This window comes from Gopherus evgoodei, unplaced genomic scaffold (assembly GCF_007399415.2).
Source record: "Gopherus evgoodei ecotype Sinaloan lineage unplaced genomic scaffold, rGopEvg1_v1.p scaffold_34_arrow_ctg1, whole genome shotgun sequence".
NCBI lineage: Eukaryota > Metazoa > Chordata > Testudines > Testudinidae > Gopherus > Gopherus evgoodei.
The window spans coordinates 1,135,766-1,148,414 of record NW_022060016.1 but is presented as its reverse complement, the minus strand read 5'-3'; the positions used below and the strand labels follow the sequence as shown (position 1 = coordinate 1,148,414).

The 12,649-nt window shown below is 61.3% G+C and overlaps 1 protein-coding gene across 1 annotated transcript in view; it reads left to right on the top strand.

The window, feature by feature from the left end:
* LOC115641344 (SPARC-related modular calcium-binding protein 1-like) overlaps positions 1 to 12,645 on the top strand; it is a 28,187-nt gene extending 15,542 nt beyond the window's left edge. The window contains exons 2-12 of the mRNA XM_030544426.1: positions 2,678 to 2,870; positions 3,111 to 3,217; positions 3,767 to 3,866; positions 4,814 to 4,864; positions 5,563 to 5,616; positions 6,209 to 6,286; positions 7,045 to 7,237; positions 8,580 to 8,662; positions 9,442 to 9,541; positions 10,443 to 10,689; positions 12,561 to 12,645. Of these exons, the coding sequence (XP_030400286.1) occupies positions 2,678 to 2,870; positions 3,111 to 3,217; positions 3,767 to 3,866; positions 4,814 to 4,864; positions 5,563 to 5,616; positions 6,209 to 6,286; positions 7,045 to 7,237; positions 8,580 to 8,662; positions 9,442 to 9,541; positions 10,443 to 10,683 (1,200 nt within the window). The 3' untranslated portion in view covers positions 10,684 to 10,689; positions 12,561 to 12,645. The remainder of the gene's footprint in view (positions 1 to 2,677; positions 2,871 to 3,110; positions 3,218 to 3,766; positions 3,867 to 4,813; positions 4,865 to 5,562; positions 5,617 to 6,208; positions 6,287 to 7,044; positions 7,238 to 8,579; positions 8,663 to 9,441; positions 9,542 to 10,442; positions 10,690 to 12,560) is intronic.
* Positions 12,646 to 12,649: the final 4 nt, after the last annotated feature.

Genomic DNA, 12,649 nt, shown 5'->3' with positions numbered 1-12,649 from the left:
AGAGAGCCGCGGTTCTGCCCCGGGGATGCGGATGGGCCGGGCACCAGACAGACGCTCTCCCGGTTTACAAGCGCAAGCAACAACCTGCCCATTAATCCGCCCGAGGACCTGAAACGTCGCCTGCCTCCTCCCCCGTCCAGCCTGGCACTGGAGCTGTGGCAGGGCTCCCCGGAGTCCAACCCTCACCTGCCAATCACTCCCTCGCTGGCACGGTGCCCCTGGCGTGTGGGGACCAACGCGGAGATTCTTGTGTGGGGCAAGGCCATGGGTTGACACACTCTCTCTCTCTCCCGGGTCAGCTACCTCGTTACCTGTGCCTGGCAACCGGAGACTGGCAGAGGGGCCAGTGCCCACTCCCTGGGTCTCTGTGGCGTGGGAGGAGTGGCTCCTCTTTCAAACTCTCCTCTGTTAAAACAAGGTGCCCGCCCCTTGGCCAAGGCGAACCACTGGCTTGGGAATCTGGCCCCAAGAGGGATGGGAGCAGACCTGGGAAGTGGCTCTTTAATTCGGAGGGGGATCCCCCCGCCCCCATGAATTGACAGCTGGGCAGGGCTGCCCAGAGGATTCAAGGGGCCTGGGACAAAGCAATTTTGGGGGCCCCTTCCATTAAAAAAAAATTTGCAATACTATGAATACTATATTCTCGTGAGGCAAATTGCCCCACTTCCCCCCCACTCTGGGCGGCCCCGCAGCTGGGGGCAGACAGAGGGGAGCCAGGACACCTGGGTCCTATTCCTGGCTCTCGCACGTGACCTCTTGCAAGTGCTTCCTTTCCCTTGCACTTCAAGAGTCCACCCCCCCAATAAAATAGGGGGCAAGTCCCTCCTTCCCCCCCGACTCGCCACGCGTGGCTTGACCGACCTCCATGCATCGAGGGCCTGTGTCTGAAAGGAGCTGCAGAAACCCAGGCATCCGGGCAGATCCAAATGGGGAGAGAACGGCGTGTGCCCACTGGGCACCTAAAGGGTTACGCCAGTGGCTTTAAGTGGCTGGCGTGTCCTGCTCCCCGCCAGCCTGCGGCCTGGGCACTTGCTCTGGAAAAAACGCCGGCATCGAGCAAATGAAGTCTGAAAACTTTGTGGCTTTTAATGCGCCCCCCCCCGCACCCCTCCCCCTTTGCCTGGCATTTATTTACTGTGCAATTAGTTAAACCAACTCCTGTACCCAGGCCAAGTCACACAGGGGTGAATTTCAGCGTGGCTCTATGGGGAACCCCAGGGCGGGGCTCCCCCATTTCCCGTCCATGGGGCACCTCCTGTGTTGATAGTCGAGCAAACACCTTGGCCTCCTGTCACCATCTGCCTGGGTCCAGGGCTACAGGCCTCAGATGGCGCCTACATTAACTTTCCGCCGCGGCCTAGTGGTTAGTGGGCTGAACTGGGATGCTGGAGACGGTGCTTCTGTTCCCGGCCCTGCCAGCTGGGAAGCTTCATGCATATCACTCCCCGCCTCCGTATGCCTCAGTTTCCTCCTCTGTAAAATGGGGTGAGTGATCCTGAACAAGCGCTGGGAGAGCTACTGAGGAACTGAGAGGCCTTATTCATCCATATGGCTAAGTTCCTGCTCGTGTGCCCCTTCCCCCCGTGCAGGGGGCACTTTCTAGTCAGCCTGAATTCAGGGGGGCAGGTATGGGCTGAGACAGGGAGGGACCCTGAGAAGCAGGGTTTGGGGCTCTGCCATCCCCTAGCTCGAGGGCATCCTTGGATGTGCGGAGGGAGGATATTTCCATATCTTACCCCCATATCCCCAAATAGCAATGCCTCTCTGAGCCAACGCGTCAGCCCTCTGTGCTGCATTCACCCCAATCCCTTCTGGGGGTCGCAGCCAGGAGGTAGGTGCCAGAGAGACGCGCCTGGTCCATTCGGGGCCCAGCAGCCTCGTCTCACTGGAGTCTGCAGCCTGATGGGGGAGGGTGGGTGTTGGGTTGGAGCAGGTGGGGGCTGATGTGCAGAGGGGATTTGGGGGGGAAGCAAGGGGGTGCTGTGTGGGGAGCGGGGTGGATTTGGGGGAGTGCAGGTTGGATTTTGGGGGGGACAAGGGGGGTCATGCAGGGTGGATTTTGGAGGTACAAGGGGGGGCCATGCAGTGTGGACCTGGGGGGGACAAGGTGGCCATGAGGGTTGGATTTTGGGGGTGCAAGGAGGCCATGCAGGGTGGATTGGGGGCAGAAAGGGGGGCCATGCAGGGTAGATTTCGAGGGTGCAAGGGGGCCATGCAGGATGGATCTGGGAGGACAAGGGGGGCCATGCAGGGTGGATTTTGGAGGTGCAAGGGGGCCATGCAGGGTGGATTTTGGGGGTGCATGGAGGCCATGCAGGGTAGATCTTGGGAGGACAATGGGGGCCATGCAGGGTGGATTTTGGAGGTGCACGGGGGCCATGCAGGGTGGATCGGGGGGGGACAAAAGGGTCCATGCAGGGTAAATTTTGAGGGTGCAAGGGGGCCATGCAGGGTGGATCTGGGGGGGGACAAAAGGGTCCATGCAGGGTAAATTTTGAGGGTGCAAGGGGGCCATGCAGGGTGGATTTGGGGGGTGCAAGGGGGCCATGCAGGGTGGATTTGGGGGGTGCAAGGGGGCCATGCAGGGTGGATCTGGGGGGACAAAGGGTTTGGTGCAGAGTATATCTGGTGGAGGTCAGATGTCTCACATCTCTCTCCGCCCCTCCCCTCCTTGCAGTTCATCATCTCGGAGAGCGAGCGGGGGCCGCCGTGCCCGGCCGAATGCCCCCGCGAGCGCCACCGGCCCGTCTGCGCCTCCGACGGCAAACTCTACCGATCCCACTGCGTCTTCCAGCGCGCCCGGTGCCAGGAGCCCCTCCTCCAGGCGCTGCCCCGCTTCCGCTGTGGGGGCACCCACCGGGACCCCACCAGTAGGTAGAGCCCTGGCGGGGGGAGGCGTTAAGTTGCCCTGGGCGAGGGCACGAGGTCGGGCTCTGGTTCCCACTCCCGGCTCTGACAGTCCGCGTGGGTGAGGTGGGAAATTCCCTGGCTTGGGAACTGGGTGATGCCAGGGCTGTGAGCATGTGTCCCCTGCCCCCAGCCCCGGGGCGGCCCTGTGGGATCCAGCAGCCCCCCGTGGCCCCCTCTAACCCTCACCTTTCGCCCTGCAGGCGTGAACCTCACCCGCTGCCAAGAGGATCGCGCAGCCGCCCTGGCCCGGCGCCAGGCCGACTCCATCTACGTCCCTGAGTGCGACGAGGACGGTTCCTTCTTCCAGGTACTGGTGGCAGTGGGGGCATGCATCTCCCCCCCCCCACCTCCTCTGGGAGAGAACCGCGGGGTCCTTCTGCACCCCACAGCCTTCATGGAGAATCTCCCTCCTCCCGGCCCTCACCGCTGTCACCACCCCTGCCCAGAGGGGATCCCCCACTGTTCACCCAAGGTCTCTCCCCCGCTTGTATCAACATGTGTGGGGTCTGGGCATGGGGGGGTCCCTGCCACACAGCGTCCTTTAAAGTGGGGGGGTGGCATGAATGCCGCCCATCGAGCCCCTGTGCAGAAACTGGGCAGCCGAGCTGCAGTGCCACGTGCATGGGGTGCAGCCTCCCTTCAGGGGACCCCGGGGGTGGGGGCGGATCCTGGAAAAGGGGCTCACTGCGCCCAGGGCTCCGCGAGGGGATCATTTTCTCTCCCCCCACCCCGAGAATTTCTGAGAGACTTGCCCCGTCCTGAATCCGGCCCCAAAAGTCCAAACCTCGCCCCTCCCCCAGAAAAACCCCAAGCTCCCGTTCGGGGTCACCTGGCCTGTGCATCCCTCCCCACCCAGGTGCAGTGCCACAGGCAGACGGGCTACTGCTGGTGTGCCACCGCCGAGGGCAAACCCATCAGCGGGACGTCCGTGCTCAACCAGACACCCAACTGCACAGGTACCTGGCAGCCCCCCCAGGCTGAGGCCGATTAAGGTTTCGTGGCCAGAGTAAGTGGGGGGCCCCTCCCCGCCCCTTCTGCCTGCGCCCCCCATGACCCCACCCCATTTTGCTCCTCCCTCCACGGCCCCACCCTTGTTCCACCCACCGTCATGCCCCCCCACACACACACACACTGTGGTCCTGCAACCTGTGCTCCTTTCTGCCCCCCCAGAACTGGAGAAGCTCTGTTCCCCCTGCCACAGCCCCCGGGTCGCAGTGGGGAGTGAGAGCTCCCCCACCCCTGAGGCCTTGAGAGCACCTCCACTCCCGGGGCTGCAGTGGGGGTTCGGGTGCTGGGCCTTCCCCTGGCACTTCTGCTGGGGACCGGGGTTGGGGTGTTGGGGTTTCTCCCGCCCTGCGGCTGGGGCTCTGGGCTTCCGCTGCCCCGTGGCGGATTTTTTCCAGGGAGGCCCCCGACTGGCCAGGGTCCCTGGGCTAATCCACCACTGCCCCCAGATTGTGATCCAGGCTCCCCCCTCCCCCCCTCGGTGGTGCACCCCCTGCCCACCCCCACACTCATACACCCCGCAGCCTGCTGTGTGCTGAGCCCAGCATCTTCCTGATCCCCACCCGTCTGGGATGGGCCCTGTGTCCTCCTGAACCCTCAGCTGTGTCTGGGCACACATGGGTTATATGCCTAGGGCGAGGAGGAGGAGAAAGTGCCCCCATGGGGCGGGGGGTCTGGTCTGAGCCCTCCCTCCCCCCCCCCGAAGAAGTTGATATTTAAGGACCTGGGAAGTCTTTTATGGAGGAAGAGGTCAGAGATAGGCAGGGGAGCTGGGAGCCAGGACTCCTGGGTTCTGTGCCCCGCTATGGGAGGGAGTGGGACCTAGGGGTTAGGGCACGGGGGGGCAGGCGTCAGGAGCCTGGGCGATGGGAATGAATTGTCTCTTGCTCCTCCCCAGGTTCCTATGTGGTGCGACCGTCCTGGCAGGACCCTAACTCCTCACGGAGAGGTAACCCCCCACCCAGCCCTCATCTCTCCCCAAACGCTGGATCTGCCCCCTTGCCCCACTGCAGTGCCATGACTCCTGCCCATCTCACCACAGCCCTGCTCCATCCTCTGCCATACCCGTCTGCATAGCTTAGCACCCCGGCAGGGCAGCCAGGGCGTGTCCCCAACTGGCAGTCGCTGCGCCCCACAGAATTCCCCAGCCAGCTGAGCAGCGAGTGGGGAGCCGTGAATGGGCACCCTCTAGAGGGAGACCCGGGTACTGCAGCCTGCTTCCTAATGGGTCTTTGGGGGTCCCTGTCCCAGACTCCAGCCCTGTAACCTGAGACTGGGCAGCTGCCTACCAGCTCCTTAGAACTGGGAGCCAGGACACCTGGGTTCTATTCCCCAGCCTGAGACGAGTCTCTCTCCCTTCCTTGTGCCTCAGTTTCCCTCTCTTTGCTGGTTGGGGCAGGGGCAGGTGGTAACTACCAGTAACACAAGGCTGAACAAACATCAGGAAAGTGCCCCGAAGAGCAGGGGCTGAGGCTGGCGGCTGAAATAATGGGGGGAGGGAGCCGTTATGCCCCCCCCACCTCGCTTGTCCCCAGCAGGGCTGCTGGTGCTGGGGTCTGTGCTGTGAACTCCACTCTTTGGGCGGAATAGATGGCACTAAGACCTCTGTAATAGTGGCCTTCGAACTGTTTTCCTCCCTGAATGCAGAAAGCGGCAGACCCAGGCCCACTCCGGCAAGCCCCCCACCCCACAAGCAGGAAGGTAAGAGACCCCCCTCCCCCGACTCCCATTCATCGGGGGAGCACGTGCCTGGCTGACGGACACACGTCTGCCACTTTGCACTCGTGCCAGGGAGGGAGAGGAGCTTTCACCATGCTCAGGGTGCCATCTGAACCCCCACTCACCCGGGGCGTTCCTGGGTCCCCTTTGCTCCCCTGGGCAAAGCTGCTGCTCTGCTGTTAACCTCGCGTGGCCAGGGGGCTGATCTCCTGCACCCTTTATTCCATAATTGGCCCAGCCACCCCTCCCTCATGCCATTCCTACCTGGGGGGGATGGTTCCCCCCAAATGTAAGGGGCTGTGCCTCCTGGGCCCCACCCGGCACCTGTGAAGGAGAGATCCCTGTATTGCTCAGAGGCATCAGAAGTCTGTGCCCCCTGGCACGGTTTTGCCCTTGGCATCTCTGCTCATGCAGGCTGAGAGGAAACAGGGGGAGGGGATGCCTGCGGCCCCCCGGTGAAGGAGCTGGGGCATGCGCCGTGTGTCCAGAGAAGGCGGGGGTGGGAATTTTGGGAGGAGGGCCTTGGGGAGCTTCCTTCCCCCACCACCCCCAAATCTCTCTCCGCCGCTTTCAGAGGGGACCTCGCTGCCGTTCCTCATACCCATCATCCTCCCCGACTTCAAGCCCAACCGCACGGTGAAGCGGATTCAAGGTAACTCGGGGGGGCCCAGAGATCCCGGGGTTCAGTTCCCAGCTTTGCCCCCCGGCTCTCCAGCTGCCGCCTGGGCTGACTTGTTTGGGGTCTTGTTCACAGGCCCTTCCCTGATCCAAGGCTGTGTCCTGGGGTGCAGAGAATCAGGACAAGGCGGGGGGGGGGTTCAGTGAGGGATCGTTTTCCTTTGGGTCTTTCTAGACTGAGACTTTCTTTCATACGGCACCAGGTGCCATGGGGCCCTGGGCCAGGCCTGGCGCTGATGCCATGCAAGTAAGAGCCCCAGGAAACCGGCTCTGGGATCCACTGTAAGAAACGTTGATGCCACTGAAGCAACGTGGGGTGGGGGGATGATGACTGGGATTTCGGCAAAGGCATCAACCCCAAAATGAGGCGGGGAAGGGAAAGGGAGCGAGAAGATTGGTCTAGTTACACTATGGTGGGGGCTAGGATCCAGGATGCCAGGGTTCCACTTCCAACTGGTGGAGGTGGGGGGTTGGGTGCCCGGACACCTGGGTTCTGATCCCAGCTGCTGGAGCATGTGTGGGAGGAGGAGAGGGGGCAGAAGGAACTGAGTGCCCAGATACCTGGGCTCTGATCCCAAGTGCTGGAGTAGGGGGGCAGGAGCGGCCTGGGTGCCCAGATGCCTGGGTTCTGATCCCAACTGGTGGAGGGCGGTTAGGTGGGCACTGGGTGCCAGGAGAGTTAAAAGGTAACAAGCCCCCCCATAATCCCCCCCTGCCCCCCGCATCCCGCAGAGTTCCCTCCATCCTGCGAGCAGGAGCGGCTGGAGGCCCTCGAGGAAATTCAGCAGCACCAGCAGGAGGGGACATTCGTCCCGGAGTGCGAGGGAGACGACACCTACAAACCCATCCAGTGCCACCAGGCCACGGGCTACTGCTGGTGCGTGCAGGCTGACACTGGCCGGCCTATCCCCGGCACCTCCACCAGGTCAGTGTCCAGCGCCCGAGACCGCATGGCTGTAGGTTGGCATAAACCGTGATAGTCTCCTGCCACCTGGGAGTGCAAGGGGTTAAAAGCCACGGGCGGGGCTAGAACTAGGGAAAAAACATCTATTTTTTGGACCCATTGAACATTTTCAAAATGGAGGGAAAATGCATTTTTATTTGAATTTTCCATGCAAAATGTTGGGGGTGGGTTGGTTGGACTACATCTCCCATGATGCACCAGGGCCAGGGAGTCCCATGATGCAACTGCCTCTCCAAGAAGGGGGGCCCATGGTGCATCATCAGAGGTGTAGTCCAGTCTGTGAGCCTAGACCACAGAGGAGAATGGGATCCTGAGGCACCAAAACTACAGCTCCCAAGATGCACCACAGCCACCCTCTTGAAGATGCAATTACTGGTGGGGAGTTTCTGGCCACGTGCATCATGGGTGATGTAGTCCAGTCAGGGAGCCTAGCCCATAGAGGAACAGGGAAGCATGAAACACCTGAACTACAGCTCCCATGAGGCACCGTGGCAGCCTCTCTGGATTGAAATATTGAGGCCGTCCTCTTTTGGATGAAAAATTCAATTTTTCAGGTGGAAACAGACACACTTTTTGCGGGGGCGAGGGGAAATTCTGTTTTTCAAAGGAAAATGTTTGCCTGAGTCAGGACTTTGATGGCTGGAGCCAACTCTGGGATTACGGTCTTCAGCCAGAATCACCCCAAGTGAATGTTGGTGCGTGGCGCTGGGCAGACCTCACTCATCCACATGGGTGCTGGCGAGGGGTCCCAAGGAACAAAGACCGAGTGGCGGATACAGAGTCCTTGTTGAGTTGTTGGCCATCGGTCTAGTGAACCCATAAACGTGTGCAGACAACTCAGGGAGTCGATTTAATGTGTGAACTACTGAATTGCTCAGTAGCCCACATTATAGCTAATGCTAGTGTAGCTTATGTGGTCATAAGGGGAGGACTAGTGGCAAAATGGGGCTGGGAGCCAGGACTCTTGGGTTCTGTCCCCTGCTCTAGGAGGGAAGTGGGGTCTAGTGGTTAAAGCGGGGGGGGGCTGGGAGTTGAGACTCCCTAACTCTATTCCTGGCTGGTTATTTGGCCTGGGCCAAATCCTTCCTCCCACCCATCCCCTCTGTGCCTCAGTTTCCCCTCCTGAAAACAGCAGGGAGGTGTTGCCTATGGAGTGTATGTGTGGAGAGGGGTTGGAAGCATCAATAATCCTGCGAAGATCAGCCACTTTCCACCCCCATTCCTCTACCTCAGCGCTGGGAGCTGCCACTGCCACATGCCAACCGGGAAAGTCCAGGTGTTGACTCATCTCTCTTCCACCCAGGAACTTCCCGCCGGACTGCGAGTCTGATGCTGCAGCCAAGAGCGCAGAGATGAGCTCTCTCTTCCGGGACAGAGCGCTGCCAGGTGGAGAGGGGACGTGGGGGAAAACCAATGGCCTTGGCACCCTAACTTCCATGGGTAGCCTGGGGGGCTCGGGTTCTCCAGTCATGTGCACTCGGCTACTCCCAGTGTCCTGCCAATGAGCGGCCCCCCTGCAGCGGGGAGTCTGCTGAGGCTGCCACAAGGGAACCGGCCAAAGCTGGCGCAATGCCCATGGTTTGGTGAGGAACGGGGCTGAGCCTGTCGCTGACCGAGCAGAGCTCCCCGAGTGGGTGTGGGGGTGAGAGCTCACAGCCTCCCCTGACATTGAAGCACCCACTTCCTAGAGGGGAAAGGCCCCGTGCCCCATTCCCTGCCCCCGTGAGCCAGCCAGTCCCCCACCCTGGGGCCGGATCACCAGTCCCCCCAGAGGGGAAAGGCCCCATGCCCCATTCCCCACCCCACTGAGCCAGCCAGTCCCCTGCCATGGGGCCAGAAGAAAGCCAGCACCCCCGACAGGGGCAAAGCCCCGTGCCCCATTGCTTGAGCCAGCAAGCCAGTCCCCCATGCTCCTCTCCTGGCCACAGGGGCTTGTAACTATGAGAGCAGCAGGGTGTCCCTTTGCTCCGAGCTCCCTGCTGACATTGGCTTGGGGGACCGTGGCCACCCCCAGGCCGAAGGACTCTGAATCCGGCTGGCTGCCGCCTCCCTCCAAGCATCATGCCGATGTCTCTTTCGCCCTCCTGGCGTGGCCTGCAGTGGGGATGAGTCACGGGTGGGCAGCTCCCCAGAGCCCCCATAACCCCCCCACCCTTCTCGTCCAGGCTGCCCGGGTCCCAAGAAGGCGGAGTTCCTGTCCAATCTGATGAAGGCCTTGACGTCCGACATGATCCAGTCTCGCCTGATGCCCGTCACGTATAGGAGGTGAGCCGGGCTGGAGCAGGGGGCCTGGTGAATTCTGAGGGGCGAGCTGAGGACTCTCTGGCGGGTTCTCCCCACACACTGGGGGATGCCTCGTTGCTCCGTAGCGACCCTTGCTGGCTGATGGAGGGATAACCAAGAAGCAGGGTGGGGCCGGCGCTAATGACACAGAGCTGGGCCCTGGGAAAATCTGTGCCCAGTTTCACAGGGGGACCGCGTGGTGCAGCTAGTCATTCAGCCCAGAGCCGTGGGGCTGGGTGTGACCAATGGGGCTGCCTGGGAGGTGGATGGACTTCTATTCCTGGCTCGTCGAGGAGTCCAGAGTCCCCCCCGCGCCCTCCTTTACTTCCCCCAAGAGAGGAGGGTACCAGCGACTAGGATGCTGCTTCCGGGCTCAGGGGACCTGGATTCAAATCCTAGCTCTGCCACTGACTTGCTGGGTGAGCAAATTATGGCGGCGTCATGTGCCTCAGTTTCCCCATCTGTACAATGGAGATAATAGCTCAGCTCTGCCCCACAGGGGGGTTGGGAGAAGCCTAAAAGGCCTCAGACCCCTTCTCCATGAGCCAGCCAGTGTCTGCCACCCTCTCCCCCCCAAACAACTGGGTTCAAAAAGGAACTAGATGAGGTCCTGGGGGACAGATAGGTCCATCAGTGGCTATTAGCCAAGCTGGTCAGGGATGTAACGCCGGACTCAGGGTGACCCTCAACCCCCGACTGCTGGAAGCTAGAGGTGGATCTTCCCCCAGTCGCCCTGTGCTGTTAGATGGGACCAGTCGCTCCCGGGAGAGGAGAGTGTTTGCAATCCCCTGAGAGCTGTGCTTGCCAGAGTCCCTCTGCCGGAGGGGACGCTGAGGCTGGGCCTTCGAGCCCCGGCAGGTGACAGCGTCTCTGCCTCCCGCAGGCTGTCGGATCGCACGCCAGGCCCCAGCCTGGAGGAGCGGGCGGCACGCTGGCATTTCGTGCGCCTGGACAAGGACTTCAGCGATGGGCTGAGCGAGCAGGAGTTGCGGCCCCTCAAGCTCTACGTGAAGCAGCACACGCGGCCCAAACGCTGCGCCCGCAAGTTCCTGGAGTACTGCGACCTGGACGCCAACCGGCTCGTCTCCCTGCCGGAGCTCAGGGGCTGCCTGGGGCTCAGCTAGCACTGGGTGGGCACAAGCCCCCCTGCTCCGGGGGATTGGCAGTTGGCTTTGGATTAGGTGGCAGCAGAGCCACTGGGTTGTGAGTTCAAATCCAGCCCGGGCAGGACGGATGGGGAGGTTGGCTGGTGTGAAACCCAGTTCCCGGTACTCTCAATTGGCAGGCTGGGGGCATGTGCCCAGACGAGGGAGGGGGAACTGTATGGCCGCAAAGCTGCTTGCTCTGGGCCAATCTGGGACTGGAACTCAGGCAGCCTGGCTCCCAGCCCCACTCCCCTCCCGTATCTGGGGGGCCCGGATTCGCCAGGGGGCAGCAAGCAAGCAAGGGAGGGGAGAGCCCAGTTTTCTTGCCCGAGGCAGGAAAAAAAAATCCCCTTCCCAGGCATTAGTTTGCCTTAGAAAAGGGGTTTTCAAGTGTCGCCCCCCTGCAGCGAAGAGTTAATTTACCCAGAACACCTGAGCCATAACTCAGGGCAGAGCGCGACCCCTGCCCGGGCAGAGCCTCTCTCGGCTCCAGCGGTTCATTGACTAGAGGATGCTTCCGAGGGACAGATGGTCCCACCTGAGCTTGTCGTCTCTCCATGGCAGAGCTGGCATTTCCCAGCTGGCCGCCCTGCGTGAGACAGAGCCAAGGGGGAGGAGATACTGTCTTCTCCTGGCCCAAGCTCTGCTGCTGAGAGAGAAAATGGTCCGATAAAAGGTATCACCTCCTGCTGTCTCGAAGATCCTGGGACCCACACAGCTACACCACCACTGCACAGGTTGGAGAGCCAGATGGGCAGGGGGCAGGCCGGGGCTGGGAGGGCAGAGGCTGCGGGTTGCTCATTTCAAGGCCCGAAGGAACCATCATGTTCATCTCCTCGGGCCGCCTGGATAGCCCAGGCCAGAGAACTGCCCCCAAAACAATCCCTAGAGCAGATCCAGGCTTGGTTAAAAAATTTTCCCGGATGGAGAATCCACCACGACCCCTGGGTAAGTTGCTCCACTCGTTAGAAAGGTGTCCCTTATTTCTGGTCTGAATCGGCCCATTTCAGCTTCCAGCCACGGGATTGTGTTAGACCTTGGTCTGCTAGACTGAAGAGCCCCGTATTCGATATTTGCCCCCTCCCTTGCCCCCCGTAGGCACGGTTAGGCAGGGATCAAGTCACCGCTTCACCTTCTCTTTGCTGAGCTACACAGCTCCTTGCGTCTCTCACTCTATAGCAGGTTTTCCAGCCCTTGATCATTCCAGTGGCTCTTCTCTGAGCCCTCTGCAACTGATCAGCCTTGAAGGTCACCGGCAAGGCTGTGTACAAAGCCGCCTTTCAAAGTTTTGGCTTTGGTGGGTTGGAGGCAGCATGATCTGCTGGTTAGAGCAGGGGGGCTGAGAGCTAGGACTCCTGGGTTCTATCCCCAGCTCCAGGAGAGGGATGAGGTCCAGGAATTGAGCGGGTGGCTGGGCTGAGAGCCAGGACTCCTGGGTTCTATCCCCAGCTCCAGGAGAGGGATGAGGTCCAGGAATTGAGCGGGTGGCTGGGCTGAGAGCCAGGACTCCTGGGTTCTATCCCCAGCTCCAGGAGAGGGAGGAGTTCCAGGAATTGAGCGGGTGGCTGGGCTGAGAGCCAGGACTGCTGGGTTCTATCCCCAGCTCCAGGAGAGGGATGTGGTCCAGGAATTGAGCGGGTGGCTGGGCTGAGAGCCAGGACTCCTGGGTTCTATCCCCAGCTTTGCACGGCCTTGGGTCAGTCTCCAAACCTCAGTTCCACTCCTGCCCCTTTGCTATGCGAGCTCTGGAGCAGGGCCCCTCTCTCCCTGTGCACCCAGCACCCTGGGGGCCCCATGCTGCTACCGTGATCCATGCGGCAAACACTTGCATCTAACTGGCGTTTCTCTTTCGCCAGGCGTTGACTCGAAGAGGGGCGCACCCCGCTTCGCCCTTCCCACCCCCAGGGGGCGCTGCCTCGCCCAGCACTGCATTCCCACCTCTGAT